At 38.1% G+C, this 23,278-nt stretch overlaps 1 protein-coding gene across 2 annotated transcripts in view; it reads right to left on the reverse strand.

Annotated features, from left to right (window-relative positions):
- The window catches only part of Plaa (phospholipase A2 activating protein), a 50,773-nt gene that overhangs the window by 15,656 nt on the left and 11,839 nt on the right, over positions 1–23,278 (reverse strand). For both annotated transcript variants that reach the window (XM_090330072.1, XM_090330071.1), the window contains exons 2-10: positions 18,364–18,557; positions 15,267–15,367; positions 15,062–15,182; positions 13,106–13,273; positions 12,167–12,302; positions 8,908–9,077; positions 4,762–4,919; positions 3,273–3,492; positions 872–940 (exon numbers count right to left, since the gene is read on the reverse strand). In XM_090330072.1, the coding sequence (XP_090186198.1) occupies positions 872–940; positions 3,273–3,492; positions 4,762–4,919; positions 8,908–9,077; positions 12,167–12,302; positions 13,106–13,273; positions 15,062–15,182; positions 15,267–15,367; positions 18,364–18,535 (1,315 nt within the window). In that variant the 5' untranslated portion in view covers positions 18,536–18,557. The remainder of the gene's footprint in view (positions 1–871; positions 941–3,272; positions 3,493–4,761; positions 4,920–8,907; positions 9,078–12,166; positions 12,303–13,105; positions 13,274–15,061; positions 15,183–15,266; positions 15,368–18,363; positions 18,558–23,278) is intronic.

Genomic DNA, 23,278 nt, shown 5'->3' on the forward strand with positions numbered 1-23,278 from the left:
TCTAATTAACCTCCAGAAAGCCAGAAGTGGCGCTGTAGCTCAAGGGGTAGAGTGTCAACCTTGAGCTTAAGAGCTCAGGGACAACGCCCAGGGCCAGAGTTCAAGCCACACAATTGACAAAAAAAAAAAAAAAAAAGGCTAAGACCATAATAGTATGCAATGCCAAGCGCCAGTGTCTCATGCTTGCAATCTTAACTGCTTGGGAGGTTGAGATCTGAAGATCGAGATTTCAAACCACAGACCATATAACAAAGTAAGACTCTTATCTCCAATTAACCATCAAAAATCTGGAAGTAGCACAGTGGTTCCAAGTGGCAGAGTTCTACTCAAGCAAAAAAACAGTCCAGGGACAGTGCCTAGACCCTGAGTTCAAGTCCCATGACCAACAAAAAAAAAAAAAAAAAAAAAAGAAAAAAAATATAAAAAGCAGGAAGAAATCATCACAATCAATACAAGGAAAACAAAAACCCTTCAGGAAAAAATTCAAAAATTAGAAGTCAAAGGAATCTATTAAAATTGAAAATACAGAATAAAGGATTTATTTGTGAGTTAAAAATTTTGCTGGGTGCCAGGGGCTCATGCCTGTAATTGTAGCTATTCAGGAGGATGAGATCTGAGGATCACAATTTGAAGCAAGCCCGGGCAGAAGTCTGTGAGACTTCTATCCCCTAAAAACTACTCAAAAAAGAGCACAAGTGGAGGTAGGGCTCAAGTTGTAGAGTACTGGCCCTGAGCACAAAGAGGCTCAGATTCAGACCACGCGTTCCCAGGACTGGCAGGAAAAAGAAAAAAAAAAATCTCCCAAACTGCAAAGCCAAATAATGCAAACTGCTATCTTGTGAAGGATATAGTAATAAAATCTGTATCCTACCTGTGAAAGGATCTGCTGTTGGCAGAGTATTGGAAGAGCCTGAAGAGCCTGGAACGTACCGACCTCCACCTGTGCATGCAAAATAAAGGAAATTCTGAGTACAGTAAAATCCTGAATTTCATGAATACCACAATGTTTATATGAAATGAACTAAGCCAGGGGGGGAAAATGCAAAGCAGAACAGTCAGAGGGTAGAATGACAAATTATAGTCAGAAGCCTTACAACTGGGAACAAACTAAAATTACAGTATCCAAAGCTTATTATTCCTAACGTTAATGATTTTTATCTAGTCAAACACATAAACATTAAAATAAGTGAATTCAAATATAGCAAAGAGAATACAGGCGAACTCTGACCTTAACAATATACACATACAAATTCACTAGATGCTGCAGCTGCTATCCAAACCAAAGGCATTATGTGTTTCAGAAAAAAACTCTAGGCTTATTAATTCATCAAATTGTGTATCTGGCGCTTAAGAACAAGAAGGAACAAAGTGGCTACACCCATTGTAGCTTGTAATTATTAAAAGAATTATAAAATGAATGAAAGTTACAAACATTCCCATTTACACATTTAAAAGTATGTGAGAATTTGTGAGCCTCTAAGGAAATAATCAGATCACCTACAAAAAGATACAAAATCATGCTTATGAGCTTAGTTTTAAAGAATGAAACAAGCCAAGCAGTTGAGAGATTTCCAGTCAACTGCTTAAGTACTTGTGTCTTTCATGCTGAAATGTGTTCACTGTTTTGTCCTGTAGCCTGAAATTCCAACAATAGAAAGATCCAGGTAGAATGAGGTTCTTTTTTTGTTTTTGTGCTAAGTACAAGGATTTGGAGGTTAAATCATGTATAATTTGGTAATAACTAAATCAGCATGCAAGCAATAGAATGGATAACAGAATTTTGCACTACTAAGATACCAAATATCTCCTCTCCTTATAACACTAAACTAAAGATATTTGAGACAGGAAGAAGATGTAGGGTTCTTATGGAACAAATGAAAATACTAGCACATGAAACAGTAAGAAATGACAATAGGGAACCTAGGTGTAGCTCAGTGCATATTGCCTGCCAAGCAAGGAGGACTGAGAGTTTGAGGCCAGCTTGAGTTATATAGTGGCCAAAAAAAAAAAAAAAAAAACCCAAATCATATTGTACACATGTGGAAATACACAGATAAAATATTAATCTGTATAAAAATATAGGCTAGTTAAAAGCAAAACAAAAAAATCTAGTCAGCTGCTAGCAGGCTAAACAAACTAAACAGAACACTCTCCTAGAGTGGGCAATGTCCTGAGTTTCGATCCCCAACAATACCCACCCACACACCCCCACACACAGAAAAATTCTAGTTAGAATTGGCCTTATATAGAAAGGAGATATTCTACTTCTTTCTATTCTGCAGTTCTCTAGAGTCAAAAGTCAGGATATTTCTTTTATCATAAGTATTTTGTGGGAGTCAGTATTACTACTTACATTATAATTTACAGGCTGGCATGAATCCTTAAATCTATTAATAATATTAGATAACACATTTACTATACTACAAACAACTTTTTGTGGGGGGGGGGGTTACAGTGCTTGAACCCAATCAGCTTGGGCTCTGTCCCTGAGCTCCTCAACCCTACCCTTGAACCAAGTCCCACTTCCCATTTTCTAGGGGTTAATTGGAGATAAAAGTCTCAGGTCCTTTTGTGCCTGGGCTGGCTTTGAACGTTGATTTTCAGATCTCAGCCTCCTGAGTAGTCAGGATTACAGTCGTAAGCACCCACCTGGCCAAACAACTAACTTATAATGAGCATGTGAACTATATATTACATGCCCATAGTTCAGTCCTAGTTAATTCACAACTGACCAATAGGACCTCATGTGAAAACTGAGTTCCTTTCTAGTAAATTTCACCATAACATACTTTGTAAAATGAAAAAGTAAGTAGAGCCTCGAGGGTATAGCTTTGGTAGTAAACAACAGCAGTGTGGGAGGACTATATACAGAAGCTTATATGTATTTCAAATTACTAAACAAGAATATCTTAATAGCCACAAAAAGTATTTAAACATCAGAAAAATGGGAATAGAGTTCAGTCTAAAGAATGCATTTAAGCATGCTCAAGACTTTGGGTTCAATCCACAAAAACAAAAAACAGAAACAAAATAAAGGGGCCAGGAGTTTGGCCTAGTGGTAGAGTGCTTGCCTAACATGCACAAAGATCCAGACTCGATTCCTCAGTATCATCCACAGAAAAAACTGAAAATGGTGCTGCAGCTCAAGTGGTAGATCTCTAGTCTTGACAAACCCCAGGGTTCAAACCCCAGGACTAGCAAAAAAATAAAAATAAAACATAAAACCCAACAGTAATGCATCAATATAGGACTTAATACAAACCCCAACTCACCTGTAAATGGATCTGAAAAGCTAGTGTTTCCAGGTCCCAATGTTTGACCTTTTGTGTTATCAATAATAAATTTAGCCACTTGATCCAGAAACATGGGATTCAAATCATTCTTCTGTAAGAAATTGTATGCAGCTAGCCAGGGATCATCACCATTATTATATGGCAATTTGTAGGATGGACCTCCTTCATTAACATCAATTGAGAAAACGTAATCAAATTCCTATAAGAATAAGAAACAGAAAGATAAATGAATACTAATTTCCTTATTTGCATGTTAATCTCATACAACAAAATATAGATTATATATGTGTGTATGTAGAGAAGAGATACACAAATTAAATAGAAGATACATAATGGTATACATATGTGCTATATTTTAATTATAATAACAAGTTTTTCTCTCAAGTGTACTGTCTGGCAATGAATTTCACTGTCCGCATGTGCTTTAAGATTACTTTTTCATGGGGTAAAGACAGAAGACAGATTATAACTGACTGATATTTTTTAGAACCTAAGGAGGGTTTCTTGGTTGTTCTCAAAACCAAAAGCATCAGCTGTTACAGTGCCCATTTACCAAAATCTACTGGCATTTTAAGTTAAGGCTCTGCCAAGATAGAGAGAGTCAGGCATTAAACATTAGGCACAGAAACTCCTACTCCTAAATGACTGGGAACAGTTATATAGGGGCACTAAAAGATAAATTAACCATAATCTATCCACCACATGCAGTTTTCTCGACATGTAAAGTTTTTTGGGTTTTTTTGTTTTGTTTTGTTTTTCCCCAATCCTGGACTTAAGCTCAGGGCCTGAGCACTGTCCTTGGACTTTCTCAAGGCTAGAGCTCTACCACTTGAGCCTCAGCACCATTTTTGGCTGTTTTCTATGTATGTGGTACTGAGGAATCAAACCTGGGTCTTCGTGCATGCTAGGCAAGCACTCTACCACTAGGCCAAACTCCTGGCCTCGACATGTAAAGTTTTTTGTTTTTATTGGTTTAATCTACTTCATGACAGGAGATGAAGAAACTTTCCCCACAGTATTATATATATATATGTTTTTTTCTTTTTTGGGTGGGGAGGGTCTGTAATGAGGCTTCAACTCTGGGCCTGGGCATTACCCCTGAACTCCTCAGCTCAAGGCTACTGCCCTACCTCTGGGCCTGGTGTTGTCCTTGAGCTCTTGAGCTCAAGGCTACCGCTCTACCCTCTACCTTCTACCGCTGGAGTCACAGCACCATTTCATGTTTAGTGGTTAATTGGAGAGAAGAGTTCCATAGGCTTAGGTGCCTAGGCTGGCTTTGAACTTTGATCCTCAAGATCTCAGCCTCCTGAGTAGCTAGGATTTTACAGGTGTGAGCCACCTCACCCACTAATATATTCTTAAATGTCAGAATACCCAAGAAAAATTTTATCAGCACATGAAAAAAGAAAAACTTCAGTTTGCTTAACAGCTCAAGAAAATAATAATTAGGAAACAGAAGTTGACATACTTTCCCTTCATATAAAACTTTTCCAGATGTTTGTTGAGTAGCACCAGAAGAACCAACAACATCACCAATTTTCATCCACCTCCCTTCACTAAAACTCCACTGATAAGCTTCGACTCTCTCCCCATCTCTGATTAGACGAGTCTGTCCTTCTCTGGTACCTTAAAATAAAAGAATTTTGAGACTCAAAAGTGGAATGGCAAAGTACAATTGCAAAACATTTAAAGAAAAAAAGTACTTTTTTTTCTTTTGGTCAGTTATGGGGCTTGGACAGAGCCTAGTCACTGTCTCTGAGCTAATTTTGCTCAAGGCTGGTGCTCTGCCATTTGAGCCAAAGTTCTACTTCCGGTTTTCTGCTCATTAATTAAGAGATAAAAAGTCACATGGGGATGGGAGTTTGGCCTAGTGGTAGAGTGCTTGCCTAGCATGTACAAAGACCCAGGTTTGATTCCTCCGTACCACATACATAGAAAAAAGCCGGAAGTGGTGCTGAAGCTCAAGTGGCAGAGCCATAGCCTTGAGAAAGTCCAAGGACAGTGCTCAGGCCCTGAGCTCAAGGCCCAGGACTGGCAAAAAAAAAAAAAAAAGTCACACGGACTTTCCAGTCCATGCTAGCTTTAATCCATGATCCTTAAATGTCAAACTCCTAAGTAGCTAGGATTTTAGGTATGAGGCATCAGCACTCAGCTTAAATAACATAAATTCTTTTTTTTTTTTTTTTGCCAGTCCTGGGGGTGGGCTCAGGGCCTGAGCACTGTCCTTGGACTTTCTCAAGGCTAGCACTCTACCACTTGAGCCTCAGCACCACTTCCGGCTTTTTGCTATGTATGTCATACCGAGGAATTGAACCCAGGTCTTCGTGCATGCTAGGCAAGCACTCTACCACTAGGCCAAACTCCCGGCCCCATAAAACATAAATTCTTAACAATAAAAATTACCCATAAAAGGCCATCTGTATTTTGGTTAAAATGAACCTTTATATAATGAAAGATACATGCATTTTTTCTAGTCATGTTAGTAGAAAATGACAGTTAAAAAGTAAATTTCATTAAATAAGAGCTTAAAAATATGATTCCAACTCTATGATTATTTGAAATAGGGAAGGGCATAGGGTAAAACAAGATGATTGGGAGGGGGTAAGGAGAGGGAAACGGGGACAAAAACATGAGAGTGTGTGAGAAGTAATGCACCTACTTCCTGGTGAATGTTAAGTAACCCCTCTGTACATTATCCAGAGAGTAAAATTAAAATAAAATAAAATGTGATTCCAGTGGGACATGGTGTTCAAGTGTCAGAGCACCTGCCAAGCAAGTGTAATGCCCTAAGTCCAATCCCCAATACTGCAAAAAAAAAAAAAAAAAAGGAAGGAAGGAAGGCAGGCCTTCGTTCCTCATTAAAAACTATAAAAATGGGGCCAGGAGTTTGGCCTAGTGGTAGAGTGCTTGCCTAGCATGCACAAAGACCCGGGTTCAATTCCTCAGCACCATGTCCATAGAAAAAAGCCAGAAATGGTGCTGAGGCTCAAGTGGTAGAGCTCTAACCTTGAGAAAAAGACCAAGGACAGTGCTCAGGCCCTGAGTCCAAGCCCAGGACTGGCAAAAAAAAAAAAAAAAAAAAACTATAAAAATGAAAATAGGCTGACTACTAAATCACACACTTCATGGGCTGGAAATGTGGCTTAGTAGTAGAGGGCCTACCTACCATGCATAAAGCCCTGGGTTAGATTCCTTAATATCACATAAACAGTAAAGCTAGAAGTGACACTGTGGCTAAAGTAGTAGAGTGCCAGTCTGAAGGAAAAGAAGCTCAAGGACCAAGGACAGTGCCCAGACACCGAGTACAAGCCATAGGACTGGTAAAATCAAGCAATCATACATGTCATTGGAGTAATAATTTTCTGTATTTCCAATGGCTCAGTTCAAAACTGTTAGAAGTCTGATATTTCTCAAACCCACAGCCAATGCTTTGCAGTTTCTTTAAAATAAAAACATATCTAGAAAGCTGTTTTTATAGCACCACTATCCAGATCCCATGCTACAAGACACTAATTGTTTCCTAGCTGGACTGATTGAATGATCTCTAATTCCTGCTTTTGGCCTTCTACACAGGGTAATCAAACCAGCAACTACAGGAATCAAAAGGTTAAGTCCTAAAACTCTTCTGCATAAAACCCTCCAAAGGCTTATCATCTAACTCTCTATAAAAGGCTGAATTCTGGGGCTAGGAGTTTGGCTAGTGGTAAAGTGCTAGCCTTGCATGCACGAAGACCGGGTTCAATTCCTCGGTACCACATACATAGAAAAAAGCCGGAAGTGGCTCTGAGGCTCAAGTGGTAGAGCTCTAGCCTTGAGAAAATCCACGGGCAGAGCTCAGACTCTGAGCTCAAGCTCAGGACTGGCAAAAAAGAAAAAAAGGCTGAATGCCTAGACTGGTGGATAAAGGCCAAACAAAAATGGCCTCACCGTCCTCTGTGACCTCCCTTTAATACTCCAAATCCCTCATCACTCCACGAGATCCACTTTCTCCAAAATGCAATGCTAAAAGCCTTTAAAGTAGCTATTTATTTTACTTATGACCCTCATACAGATTTTGGCTCTTTTGCCTACCTTTTAAAACTTTTGGGGTTTTTTTTTTTGCTTGTTTGTTTTGGGTTTTTTGGAGAGTATTTCTGTCATGCAAGCTAGCTTGTGACTACTAGTCTCAGGCAACACTCTTGCCCTAGCCTCCCAACTAGCTGGCACCGCAAAAGGATGTTGATTCATTCAGCTATTTCTTTGCTTCCCCAAGAACTTTACTTGAATGTCCTCTTCTCAACAAAGCACTCAGTGGCAGCTATCTTTGTAATATTCCTGCTGCTTTTCCTAAAAATGCTTTTCCATTATTGAGGTCTAGCTAAATCTTATTACCTAGTTCCTTGTCTCTTGCAGTTCCTTGACATCAGATAACTGAGTAAACTCAGAATTTGAGTGGACAAGATACATGCCAGTTCTGTCCTAATTCATCATCTCCCTCCTACTAATCTGCTGCTTTGACTACAATAAAGTTTAGCCTTACTCAGATAATGTAGCGCAGCAACAGAGGATATATTAGTCTTTTCAGATGTTCATACGTAGTCTACAAGTGGCAGTTGCTTAAAGGTTACAAGGGAAGCCAAGCTAGCACTAGTGGCTCACCCCTCTAATCCTAGCTACTCAGGAGGATTGTGGTCTGAAATCAGACCCAGCAGGAAAGCCATAAGACTCCATCTTTAATTAACTACCCAAAAAGGTATAAGTGATGCTATTGCTCAAGTGGTAGAGCACTAGCCTTGAGCAAAACAAACAACAAAAAACACACAGGGACAACATTTAGGCCCTGAGTTTTTATTACTGTCTTCTCTTGTTTTGAAATTAAACCTGTAACTGTGTGTGCTAGGCATCTTTCACTAAACTACATCCCACAGTCCTTTTTTAGAGTCAAGACTTTGCTAACTTGTCCAGGCTAGCCTCAACTTGTGATTCTACCTAAGCCACCCAGGTAGCTAGAATACAAGTGTGAGCCTCCTGGCATATATAATCACTTTAAATTCATTTTCATGTCTAGTCTGCACACCTCTTTCATGAAATCCAATTGACCAAAATGTGTTAGTGACTTTTCAATGCCTATCACTTCTGAACTGGGAGTGCTGGGAGATTAAAAAGAAAAATTTCTGCCAGGCACCGGCACCTCAGGCTTGTAGGCTTATACTCCTAGCTACTTAGAAGGCTAAGATCTGAGAATTGCAGTTCAAAGCCAACCTGGGCAGTAAATTCCATGAAACTTTTATCCCCAATTAAACACCAAAAAGACTTAAGTAAAGCTGTGGCTCAAGAGACAGAGCCCTTAACCTTACTCAAAAAAGGCCAGGGATAGCACCTAATCCCTGAATGCAAGCCCAAGGACCAGCCAAGAAAAAAATGCCTGTTATGAGAAGCTTCACTTGAAGTTTAAATTGTTAGACAGAAATAAGAAGAGGAGCATGGTTTCTCATAGCAGTTGTGTCATAGTAAAAACCCCTCCAAACTAAGTCTCTAGCAATGAGAATACCATTTGTTTTTCCTTATCACTCTTAGTGTTCCAAAAGGCAAACATGGTAGCATTTTTAAACTACCAGATACACTGAATAGTTACCAGGTTCATTCAAATGCTCTCTCCCAGGAAGCTGCTCAGCATTAATGTCCCCTAGATCACCAGTTTTAGAATCAATGGTTGCCTGAGAGAGTTCTTTTTCAAAAGCCTTGATTTCTTCAGCACTTGCTGTCCGATCCTCTGATTCTGTAAACACTCGAATAATACCATCACTAGGAGGAAAAAAACTAATTTTAAAAGCCATTGCCACAGTACGATAATCCATATTTGTGAATATGAAAAATGCTACTATGTATTTATTGCTGAGTACAGCACTATAATACTGATTATTATATTACTGATTATCATTTCAGGTATTTTTAAAAGTTACTGACTGGCAGAGAAGAGAGGATATATTTGATACAATTTTCAAAATGCTTACTGTTTAGAAAAATAGAGCTTACTGTTAAAGTCACTTTTACATAGATATTACATTACAGGACAAGGGTTGACTAAGTGTGGAATGTAGCCTGGCATCTCTAAATGTAGCTTGGGCTGTATAGTGAGTTCAAGGCTAGCCTGGATTACCTAGACAGATGGTCTCAAAAATTATAACAACCAGGTGCTGGTGGCTCATACCTGTAATTCTAGCTACTTGAGAGGCTGAGATCTGAGGATTGCAAAGCTAGCTCAGACAGCAAAGTCCATGAGACTCTTAACTTCAATTAACCACCTTAAAGCCAAAAGTGGAACCATGGCTCAATTGAGAACACTAGTCTTGAGCAGAAAAACAACACACATGTATATACTAAGAAGATGTAGAAGAGCACATGTAATGAAAAGTGGTTAAACTGACTGGAATAAAGTACCAAGGTATGTGGTGATCAAATATGGTATTTTCCTCTCACTGGGTAACTAGTCTAAGCCAATAAAAACAAAAACAAAACAGGAAACACAAACTAAGCATTTATTTTACAAAAGGATTATAAAATACCAAATGTACAAATGAAAGAGCATGGTATTCTTTACTGTGCCAGGAACTAGTAATTTAATCCAACCAAAGAAAAATATGGTCTCTACGTAGACCATATGGAAGCCCTCAACATTTATTCTCAGAAAACTATTTTCATGACTTCTCAATCCTAAATGTGAAACTAGTTCCCTAAAAGGGAACTAGGTTAATTATTTTGAACTCTATTAATTCTACTCAATCCTAGAGAATATAGAATATTTTGTGATAGCCTTCTAACATATTTTTATATTTTTTTGATTTTTTTTTTCCCCAGCTGGTCCTGGGGCTTTAACTTGGGGCTTGGGCACTGTCTTTGAGCTCTTGTGCTCAAAGATATCACTTTACATCATTTTAAGCCAAAGCTCTACTTCTGGTTTTCAGGTGGCTAATTGCAGATAAGAGTCTCAGACTTTTCCTGCCTGGGCAGGCTTTGAACTGTAATCCTCAGACCTCTTGAATTGCTAGAATTACAGTCTTAAACCATCAGCTCTTGGCTGTTTTCTTCATCTATTTTTCTTTGACTTCTAAGATGCTTGGGAGAAAAAAAAACACCTAGAACAGTAAATCAATACCTTGCACCAGTAAAAAATAAAGCTCTTCTACTTTATTAAGGTTTTTATTCCTTATAGTTGTTCCTCCTCCATCACCCTATTGTTTTCTTCTTGCCTTCAGTGGCAGAATAAACTTTATTCCTTTCCTAGATATATTTGCTTGAACACTTCATTATCTCTACTTTTCTCTACCAGTTTCAAAATACGAGTCACTAAGAAATAGAACTAATAGTCAGGCGCTGGTGGCTCATACCTGGAATCATGGCTACTCAGGAGGCTGAGATCTGAGGCTCGTGGTTCAAAGCCAGCCCAGGCACTAAAGTCTGTGAGACATTTACCTCCAGTTAACCACCAGAAAACCAGAGGTAGCACTGTGGCTCCAGGGGTAGAGTGCCAGCCTTGAAGTGAAGAGTTCAAGGACAGCACCCAGGCCCAGAGTTCAAGCCCCACAACTAACCACCCCCAATTTAAAAAAAAAAAAAAAAAGAAAGAAAGAAAGAAAGAAAAAAGAAATAGACTAGCAAAGCCTGGTGCCAGTGGCTCATGCCTGTAATCCTAACTACTCAGGAGGCTGAGATCTGAGGATCGAGGTTCAAAGCCAGCCCAGGCTCAAAAGGACCTAAGATTCTTGTTTCCAATTAAGTGGGGCTTGGCTCAAGGGTAGGTCAGTAGCCTTGAGCTGAAGAGTTTAGGGACAGTGCCCGGGCTGAGTTAAAGGCCCATGACCCACAAAAGAAAAAAGAAAAGAAAAGAAATAGAATAGTAATAAATGTCAAGATTGTGTCGGAAAAGAAAGTGGAAGAGAATGTAATTAAGGATGTGAAGTTGATTTAACTATATTATAAACTGGAAAAATCACAATATAATACCCCTCATAATTTTTTTTTCTTTTTATCAGTCATGAGACTGGAACTCAGGAATTCAGTGTTGTTTTTTTTTTTTTTTTTTTTGGGCCAGTCCTGGGCTTGAGCTCAGGGCCTGAGCACTGTCTTTGGACTTTCTCAAGGCTAGAGCTCTACCACTTGAGCCTCAGCACCACTTCCGGCTTTTTTCTATATGTGGTACCCAGGATTCGAACCTGGGTCTTCATGCATGCTAGGCAAGCACTTTAACCACTAGGCCAAACTCCCGGCCCCTCAGTGTTGTTATTTGATCAAGGCCAGCACTCTACCTCTTTAAGCCACGGCACCACTTCTGGTTTTCTCATGGTTAATTGGAGGGAAGGGTCAAACACAGACTTGTGGCTTAAACCACAATTTTTTATTTTTTTTAGGTCATGGGACTTGAACTCTGGGCCTGAACACTGTCCCTAAACTTTTCAGTTCAAGGCTACCACCCTACCCCTTGAGCCACAATGCTACCCACATCTAGTTTTCTAGTGGTTATTAGAAATGAGAGTCTCACAGACTTTTTAAGTGTCTGGACTGGTTTTGAACTGAGATCCTCAGACCTCAGCCTCCTGAGCAGCTAGGATTACAGGAATGAGCCTGTATGCCCGCTCATAATTAATTTTTTAAAATTACTATTCATCATCTTCCAAAATCCAACTTAGACTCCGGAAAGTTCTGTCACAATGATCTCTACCTTGTCTAATTTCTTCTACATTGAATATTCCAGCTATGTAAGTTACACTTTAAAATGTCCTGTAATAAAGCCTGTATCACCAGTGGAAAAACTGTTATCCCTAGTACACTTTGCTTGGTAACAGCAATGTGCATATAGTCCTCCTCTTAATTTGCCTCAAATTTCAATGGCTTACCTTGCACCAACCACAATGTCACCATTATCCAACACACAGCAGCACCATATGGACTGAGCTGGAAGTCGGATAGTCTGAGCACATTCCCCATGTTTCCAGATTCTCAGAGATCTATCTTCTGCTGTTGTCACAAAATCTAATAAAAACAGAAAAAAAATGTTTGAAAAAAATAAGTATTTCTTGCCTAGCATGCACAAAGACCCAGGTTCAATTCCTTTGCAGCACATATATAGAAGAAGCCACAAATGGTGCTGTGGTAGAGCACTAGACCTTGAAGAATGCCCAAGGACAGTGCTGAGGTCCTGAGTTCAAGCCCCAGGACTGGCTTTTTTTTTTTTTTCAAATACTTCTACAAACACCATCTTTCTAGCTAGATATACCAGCATTCCTAAACTCAATAGGGCCAGGAGTTTGGCCTAGTGGTTGAGTGCTTGCCTAGTACGCACAAAGACCTGGGTTCGATTCCTTAGTACCACATACATTGAAAAAGCCAGAAGTGATGCTGAGGCTCAAGCGGTAGAGCTCTAGCCTTGAGCAAAGTCCAAGGACAGAACTCAGGCCCTGAGCTAAAGCCCAGAGCTGGCAAAAAAAAAAAATAGTTTTAAATTTGATTTGTCATCTATATACAACTTTTGAAAATCGACATTTTCATTCATTTCATATCTTATACCTTATACCAATAAATGATATAGTTTTCCTCATATGCTCAAGAACTTTTAGAACACAACCAATGAATCAAAATTAATACAAAGATAGTTACACAATTTTTCCACTAAGAAATAAACATATAAAAAATAGTTGACTTAAATGTTTTTTTCATTTTTAAAAAAAGAAATAATAGTTGACTTAAGTAATGAGGTTTTTTTTTCCCAATGTCAAGAATGGAATGAAATATTGTGTAATACAAAATTTTAAATGCATGGCAGGAGATAATCTTACCTCTACAATTTGGGAAGACAGAAATGCTATAAATGTAATTTGTATGTCCATAGTAGACTTCAAGACACTCGCCAGTGATCTGCCACCTTCTAATACTTGCATCATTTGCACAAGAAAGAAATTCTGTTTCACTTAAAATTGCCAACCCTCTGACACAATCTTCATGCCCTACATTAAAAAAAAAGTATTCGGTTGATAGCACTATATATTTTTTTACCAACATAATTTTAAAAACTGACTTTTCAAGTTAGAGAAATTTTGCTGTCCCAAGGAGGTACACTCTAGTCAGGAAGCCGTTTTACATTTATCACACCTCTTCTACATTATTTTCTAAAATGCCAGAAACAGTACTTCGATCTCAATAATTCTTCATTTTTGTTTCACAATTCAGTTTTTCCCAAAAACAAGAATAATTAACTGAAGTCACAATATTCAACTACAATAGGGAAATATAAAAGATAAAGTTGATAAAACATTCTCTGAAACTTGAAACCTAATAAAGGAAATGAGATTAAAGTTAAAATATTTCCTTATTTATTCTGTATTCTTTCTGTAAAATTGGTTATCACAAATAAATGACATACACTTTATAAAGTCAGAAATACAGAAATGCTTAATTATATAACTCATCTGTTTTTCATCTATACACTATATCTGTATAAAGGAGCCTAGGCCTCTTGGAGGGGGTGATAGTGTCCAAAAGGTAATGTACACTTTACCTGACTTGTGTAACTGTAACAATCTCTCTGTACATCACCTTTACAATTGCAATAAAAATAAACAAAATACATCCAAAATTTAATAGAAAAATCAAGATACAAAGGGACTTCTTGGTATATTATTCAGTGTAGTGATTGACTTTTAAGGAAAAAACGAGGAAGAACAGCTCATAGCAAACCAAGAATGATGACACACACCAATAATCCTAGGACCTTGGAGACTAAGGTTATGACAAGGTATTGGGTCGAATTCTCAGCACATGCGTGCACACACGTGTGTGCGTGCACACACAGACACACAGACACACACAAACTAAACAACAGATACTTTAGCATAAAAGTTAACCACTGGAGCTGAAAAAACTAACTACCTAAAACTAAACCATTAACCAAATCTATGATTTGTTATCATTAAACAAGATACTTCAATAGTACATATTAATAATGCCCTTTTCCATGATATGAAAATAATACTTTTACAACCATCCATGAGTCAGGTGCTTAAATTTTCACCCCATGTTAAAATGGCAACCAATAATATAACTGCATATCCAAAGGTACATACACCACACAGAACACACCTATGTATATATTCTAGATCAGACTATATTAGTCTATACTTGGTTGTTTTAAAAACTGTAACTTAAAAAAAATTGAAAATCAACTTTCAGAAAAGAATTACAATTGTTGTTGTGTTGAGGGAGAGTTCTGGGGTTTGAACTCAGGGCCATGCCCTCAGTCCTTCTTTTGTTTTGGTTTACTGTAGTTCTTTTATGGATAAGGTTTTATATCATTGTCCAGGGCCAACTTAAAATCATTGTCCTACTATCTATTCCTTCTGCATAGCTAGGATTACAGGTACATACGCTATCACAACCAAATTATTGACTGAGATAGGGTTTTACTAATTTTTTGCCTGCACTAGTCTCATACTGCAATACCCAACTTACTGACTGAGATGAGATCTTACTAAATTTTTTGCATACAATGGCCTCATACTACAATACTCTATGTATCTTTCCCCTGAGAAGCTGGGATTATAGACATGAATCAATTGTACCTAGCCCTAGAACTGCTCATATAAAATCACTGAAATACACTGAGGTTTTTCCAAATATAATTTTTTCTTGTTTCTAAACTTTTCAAACACCATTTTTAAGCTTATAAACTTTTGAGGGAAAAAAAATAGTCATCAATCAACTAAGAATATCATGTAAGTTGTCTATTCTGATTTTACCTGAAAAAGTCCTCTCACATCTTCCAGCCTTCCACAGCTTAATAGTCTTGTCTGCAGACCCAGTTAACATTAAGCCCTGCTCAGGTAAAATCTTTACTGCCCACACTGCTGCTGAATGACCCTGTGAGTAGAATGGGTAACAAGTTAAACTGCCCAAGAATCTCCAGTTCCTTATTATCTAGAATATTCACAAAAAAACAAATACCTGTAAAGTCATCATGCATTTGTCATTCAGCCAGACTTTGGCAGTAGTGTCCCAAGAGCCACTAAGTAATGTTCCAAATTTTCCAGATGAAAGACTGCAAACTAGAGGGGAAATGTAAGCAATTTAACAAATTTTTGTCATAACATGCTTAATATTGTAAATTCTTAAAGCATTACAATGTTAAAAACACTTATAAAATGAAAAAGTACCTTAACTAATTACAGTTCTATTCTCGGAGACAGTATTCTGTCTGAATGCAATATCTAGCTGAACTACTTACAAACCATGTGACCAAAGGGATAATAAATACTTAACCACAGATTTCTAGTTTACAAAACAAAGAAGCCAGACTAAATGGGCTGCATGATCCTTTCTAGATCTAAGAAAATATAGAGGATACTGCAACCAGATGTGGTAGCACTTACTTATAATCAGAGCACTGGAAAGTCTGATGCAGAAGAGTGACAAGTTTGAGGTTAGGACTACATAACATGACTCTGTCTAAACAAGCAAACAAACAAAAGCAAATAATTTTTAAATGCTGTTTGGATATTTATTTAGGGTCACTTTTATTTATATAACCAAAATCTCAGAACCAAATCTCAGAACTATGACAACTAATGAAACAAATTAAATGTCCTATTACCATGAAATAAAATTATAAAGGCTGAAAATTATAAATATGAAAAATTATCTTATGAAAGGAAGAATACAGTTAAATAAGACACAAAGAGTCAAAGTGGAACTGCAAAGAACAACAGATTAGGAATCTCTTTTCCTGAGAAAGAAAATTCATTACATCTCTTTAAATTCAGAGTCGGGAATTTTGAAGCAGCCATTTATCTGGATTTCAGAAGGTATAAAGAAGAAACTGCTATTTTGCACTATACACTTCTCTGAGTGGTAGTTTTCTTCTGGTCATCCTATTCCTATCCCACAATTATATACTAGAAATGGAAATCATGCAAGCTTTAGGACTCACAGATATCTGAATTAAAGAGGAATTTCATGAACCTGATGTAAAACCACCAGAGCAATATTTCCCCAATATGTAGAATACTATACATCCCTCAGACACGCTAAACTTTGGCTTGGTGCTGGATGGCAGTTTTGGACTGTATGCAATGCTTGCAGGAGAGGAAGCAATCTGAGTAACAATAATGTTGCCCAAAGGTACATGATGGTAGCTGGGCATTTCCAGGAACAGTTACTCCTCCAGGTGCAGCCAGACATAGCTAGGACACTAACACTTGTGAGCAGATGGAATGGTAGGTAGTTCATATTTTAAAGGCATATGCTTTTATGAGCCAGTGTGCTGTTAACCATATTGTCCTCTCAGCAGTCTAAGTTCCTGAGACAATCTGTTTCCTTACTGACTCATGTTAAACGTGAAGAGTGAATGAAAATTATTCTTACATTATGCCATGGAGATCTGGGACCTGCTTTACTATATCATAACTTAAATGAGAAGGAAAGCATGGGGAGTTTGGCCTAGTGGTAGAGTGCTTGCCTAGCATGTAAGAAGGCCCAGGTTCCATTCCTCAGTACCACATACATAGAAAATAAAAAAGCTGGCAATGGTGCTGTGGCTCAAGCAGTAGAGCTCTAGCCTTGAGAAAGTCCAAGAATAGTGCTCAGGCTCTGAGTTCAAGCCCCACAACTGGCAAAAATAAATAAATAAAAAATAAATTAGATGAGAAGGAACTGCCTCTTATACTAAAACATCATTTTTCACTTATCATTTAGGCAATAAACTAAAAACCTGACAATATATTTTGTTCTTAGGGAAATGAGGACTCCCATATGCTGCTACTACAATTGAGTAACATATAACCCTTAATAAGATAAAGCAATTTCTAACAAAACTAATTTATGTGTTTATCTATGGATATATAAATGATTAGATCTGATACTAAAAGAAAAGACATCACAAAAGAACATGACATCTACACACAGCTATTGTAATGATACTACAGGTACTAACAAAAGAAAAAACCCAAACGTCTACCATTCATGGTATATGTCTATACCATAAAGGACTAGCTGACTAAACCGATGTAGTTATACAGCTACACAATAATGTATTATGCAGCTATAAAATCAACAAAAAGACTGGGAATGTGGCTTAGTGGTAGTGTGCTCGCCTAGCATGCATAAAGCCCAACATTCGATTCCTCAGTGCCACACAAACAGAAAAAGCAGGAAGTGGCACTGTGGTTCAAGTAGTAGAGCGTTAGACTTCAGCACAGAGAGGTTCAGGCCTAGACCCTGAGTTCAAGCCCTAAGACTAGCAAAATTAAAATAAAATATAATAAAATAAAAAGATTATTATATAATGTAAAACAGTAATTTCCAAGATATTGTCAAGCAAAACTAAGGACAAAATATCATGTATAGTTTCTCTTTTAGATAGGAAGAGATGTATATAATTTACTAGCTTTGTTAAAAACAAAGTTCATGAAAAGTAGTTATCTGGAAGGAAAGAAAAAGCACAAAAAGAGAATACAGAATCTAGACTTGAGTGTAGTTTTCCTTTTAAACCTGTACACGTCTTTCATAATGAAATAATAAAATTTAGGTCTAAGAAATAACCCCTTCAGATCCCTGCTGCATTCCTTCTAGGTCTTAATTCGGGGCATAAACGAAAAGAAATAGTTTCAGCACGTGACTTTTATACATAATATAATGGAAAACAAAATCATAAAGCATATTAAAACTATACAGCTTTTTCTTGACATAATTGGACAAGTTTTTTTATACATATCATCTAGAGACGCAGCTCAGAAGTGGAGCATTTGAAGCATTTCTCTATCATACATGAAGCCCTGGGTTCACCCCCAGTACAGTAACAACAAATATGTTACTTTTTACATTAATGTGCATATTAATGTTTCTATTTACAACTATATTTGTAATGGAAATTACATAACTTAAGATGATCCAAAAGGTCCCCTTATGGGTAAAATAAGCATAGTCTTAGGTAGAATACATTGACAATTTGAGGTAAAAGAAAATTACACATAATTTTTTTTATATACACACAATTTAAAAAGTGATAAAACTTCCAAATATAAAAACACCAGAGTGTTATACTCACCAGTATTTTTGTGACCTTTTAAAATATAAAGTGGCATAGTACTATCCAGTGAGAAAATGCAAATATTGTGGTCATTTCCTCCAGTGGCAATAAGTCCATGAGGGTACATGTCACTTGAGGGTATGATGCATACACAAGACACAAAATTAGAGTGGCCACTCATACAGTGCATTTCTGTAAAGCCCCTGTTAGGACTGGAAAGACAAAGTAATTAGTAGCTATAAATTTGTTCCCTGATTTTCCCCACTACATAAGCTATCAATGTCCTCATTCTCATTTAGCATCCATGGTGACCTTTGGAATATACACTACTTTAAAAATTGAGCTAGGTACTGGTGGCTCATGCCTGTAATCCTAGTTAGTCAGAAGGGTGAGATCGGAGGATAGAAGTTCAAAACCAGCCCAAGCAAAATAATCCAAGAGACTCTTATCTCTAATGAATCAGTTAAAAGCTACACATAGAGTTGTAGCTCAACTGTCAGACTCTAGACCTGAGCAAAAAAGCTAATAAGCAAGAGCTCAGGGTCCAGAGCTCAAGTCCTACTACATGCTAGTAGCTCATGCCTACAACAATTCTAGCCACTGAGTGAAGGACTGACTCTCACCTTATTCCCAAGTCAGCAAAACACCAGGTGTGGACTCAAGGCTCATAATGCTTATCCACAGGCAGGTCATTCTGACCCTGGCTGAGCTGAAAGTCCCCTCATACCAGATGGAGCATTACATTCTGGGCCTGGTCCAAGGACACCACCTTCGGTCCCCAAGAGACCATAGCCTGTTTTTCATTTTCCACTTGTTAAGACTTGTATAAGCCTGACCCCAAATCTAGCTCCTCTCACAACCTTCCTATCCACAAGAAGGTCTGTGTCCCTCACTGACAATAAACAATGCTAGCCTGTTGAAGACTGAGTCCATCCTCTTCCTTACTGTCTCTTCCTTTTTCCTAACACTCAGGAGGCTGAGATCTGAGAATTGTGGCTGGAAGCCCCAGACCAGTCAAAGATGGACCTGAGACTGTTTCTCCAATTAACCACCTAAAAACCCAAAATGGAGCTGTGACTCAAAGTGGCAGAGCTCTAGTCTTGACCACAAAAGCTCAGGGACAGCACCCAGGCCCTGAGTTAAAACCCTACTACCCACCCTACCCCCCAAAAGTAATAATAATCAAGACTTCTCAAGGATTTTGTTGGCTCCTGCCTATAATCCTAGCTGTGATCTGAAGATCAGTTCAGACAGAAAAGTTCTTGACACTCCTATCGCTAATTAATCATCAAAGCTGGAAATGAAACTGTGAGTCAAGTGATAGAGGTGTGCCATGACTTGATAAAAGCTCAGGGACAGAATCTAGGCTCTGAGTTCATGCCCCAGACAAAAAAGAAGAAAAAAGTCTCAACTGTAATACCACAGAGTACAGGATGGAGCCAAGACTCCAAAGTTCTGAAGGAAAACAACTCCTGAATGAGAATGCTACAACCATTCAAATTGCCACTCCAGAAAATAGGAACTGGGTAAAAAGAGAGGTGGAAGAGAAAGAAAAACGGATGAAAGGAATGGCACTGATCAAGATACATTGTACTACAAGCAGTGCACTCACAAGGATTACAAATAAATAAATATGCCATTTTAGCAGTGAGCAGAATTAAGTCATTTTCAACCTTTGAATGTCTATTCTGTTATTCATATACATTTCTGGAAGTTCCTGGAGGATAAGTTCCAATAAGGGATCAGAAAGATAAAGTGAAAAGGTAATAATAATAGAAACTCAACTGCAGAGCTCTACAAAGGGAATTTCAGGACAACAATAAAGGGAAATCGCAGGATTGGTTGTGCACCCAGGACAGATAAACCAGGTCAGAAAGTTTTCACTGTCAGAAGAGGAAATTATAAAAATATCCAATGTGTTTAAAGTGTCCTAAGAATCAAATTCCTCAAAGAATTTGATTAAACATATTTTAAAGTGAAAACATGAAAAAATTCTTAGCTACAGCTAGTTATTTTTATGGAACTGAGGAAGAATAACCATAATTCACTCCACAGTTCATCAGTAAGCAGATTTTACAGTCACATAAAATACTTATTTAGGAGCCAGGGGCTAGTGGCTGACACTCAGCTACTTGGGAGGTTGAGATCTGAGGATGACTGTTTGAAGTCAAAATGGGCAGGAAGAGATTGTCCTCCAGTAGTTAGTTTCCAATCAACTACCCAAAATGCCAGAAGTCGAGCTTTGTTTCAAGTGGTAGTGTTAGCCTTCAGCAAAAAAGCTCTGGAGATGGCACAATATAGATAGATAGATAGACAGATAGAGAGACAGACAGACAGACAGACAGATATTGATAAAGTCTACAGGTAAATAATGGATCAAGGATGCCGTGCGTGCGTGCACGCAAACGCGCGCGCGCGCGCGCACACACACACACACACACACACATACATACACAGGATGGGGACTAGAAGGCAGATAAAACTTAATTCTCATATAACTTAGTAGAAACAGATTATGCCTGAATTTTTTTAATGAAACATTTGTATTTAGACTAACAGGTATAAAAATGAGCAGTCAGATGAAAAATCTTGCCTCTCAGATGGCAGGTAAGAAATGGGGTTTCAGTGGGAAGAGCTTTAATTTACTAACCAATGCACTTTTGTCTCAGCATAGGGAATCTTGAACATAATCTTAAATATGAAGTTGAGACTTCAAAAAGGCGTTTTCAAAAGCCAAAGCAAATATTAAGGCCATCAGTTTATAAACTCTAAAAATTCCATTTAATTTGAAGCCAACCTGTAGTGCAAAACAATGGCATATTTGCTGCCTTGGTCACAAGTATAACCCCCAAATATTATCTCTATACTAACTGGCCTTCAGAAGTCAAAGACTTTCTGGGTTTCAGTGGGTCCTGGCTCAAGGCATCTATCTGATTTAAAGTCAAGTGCTAGTGGCTCATGCCAATAATCCTAACCTGAATCCCAGTTACTCAGGATGCTGACAGCTGAGGATAATGACTTTATGTCAACCAGAACAGAAAAATCCAGGAGACCTCTTAACTCCATTTAACCACCAGAAAACTAGAAATGGTTCAAAATGCTAGATCACTAGCCTTGAACAAAAAAGCTGAGAGACAGTGCCCAAGCCCTGAGTTCAAGCCCCATGACCAACCAAAAACAAAAAGATCTGAGGATCATGGTTCAAAGTTTACCCAGATAGGAAAGTCTGTGGAACTCTTATCTCCAACTAATCAGCAAAAAAAAAAAAAAGAGAAGCAGAGTTGTTAACTTAAGGACAGAGTGCCAGCCTTGAGTGAAAAAGCGTGAGAAACAATCAGGTCCTGAGTTCAAGCCTCATTACCAGCACAAAACAAAACACATCTGATTTAATTCCCTTTAAAATGGAGTTATCCTGTTTCTTTAGAATTAATTCCCCCATCATTTATAGTGTATCCCTATTCTTACTATCTGGACGCACAACCAAATCAAGAATTTATATACCATTTCATTAACCTTATTTACATATCATTAAAAAAAAAAAACATGTCAGAGCCAGTCCTGGTGGCTCATGTCTGTAATCCTATTTAGGAGGCTGATATTAGAACTGAGTCTGAGCCGAGTCAGAATTATCATCTGCAATTAACTACCCAAAAGCCAGAAAACCCAAAAATGGCACTGTAGCTCTAGTGGAAAAAGACTAGCCTTGAGCACAAAAGCTCAGGCAGTGTCCTCTGGGCCCGAGTTCAAACCTTGGGACCAACACACACACACACACACACACACACACACACACACACACACACACACCCCTCGGGACCACCACATACACGCGCACACACACACACACACACCTGTAGTATATCAGCCTGTGGACACTAAACATATTGATGAGACACTCCAGTAAGGATGCTTCATCAAGTAAACTGAAGAGTTTCTAACTTGAACTGCTGGAAATTGCTCAGGTTAATAATCACATCTCACTCATTTTCCATTAATCCTAAGCCTGGCAAAATATCTCCTGATCAGTATTCATATATAGATACATCAAGGAATTCTAAAAGACGGACAGACAGATGGGCAGACACAACCCCCCCCCCCGAGATACACACACAGTTTACAAACAGAAGGTTCAGCGCAAGGTTAACATAAGTTGCAGTTTAATGCAACTTTTTCCACGATTTAAAGTTTGTCGACCTAGCAGTCTTACAAAACATGCATTGTGGTTCAAGTAGTAGCTTGCTAACTTTGAGAAAAGAAGTTCAGAGACAGTGCCCAGTCCCTGAGTTCAAGCCCCAGGACTTAACCAAAATGAAAAACAAAAAGAATCCATTTACAATGTTTTTATCTTTCTGTAACTGATTTTACTTTTTACTCTCCTCCCCACTACTTCATGCTAAACATGCATATCACATTCCTTAGACACATATACTCTCACCTTTAAAATTTTTAGTTTGAGAGGGATCCATTTTAAAGGTACAAACTTTTGTGTTCTCAAATACACAGAATGTTATCTCTTGGTGTTACTAAGTTGTTTGGGATACCATAGACTCTCAAGAGTTGGAAGCAACCTATGGAGGTTATCTCATTAAATTCAACAGAGGAATTTGCTCTATAATATTTCTAGTCTATGTTTCCATTATACATTGGCAGCACTACTACAAAGCTTCCAAATAGATCTACCCTTTCCTAATCCATTTTCCACCAATGACTAGCAGAAACTTCTTAACAAGTAAATCAGATCCTGCTGCCCACTCTGAGATCTTCCTTTCTTAATCCAATGCCTCAGAGTGTGCTCCTCTGGCTGCTGGAAAATGGGTCAAATTTAACTTTCTCCAACTCCTCTCTCCCCAAGAGCACCAATAAGCTTCAGATGTCGACTTTAAATATTAAAATAAACTGGGTACTGATGGCTCGTGCCTGTAGTCCTAGCTAC

This window comes from Megascapheus bottae, chromosome 3 (genome assembly GCF_031878675.1).
Source record: "Megascapheus bottae isolate mThoBot1 chromosome 3, mThoBot2.hap1, whole genome shotgun sequence".
NCBI lineage: Eukaryota > Metazoa > Chordata > Mammalia > Rodentia > Geomyidae > Megascapheus > Megascapheus bottae.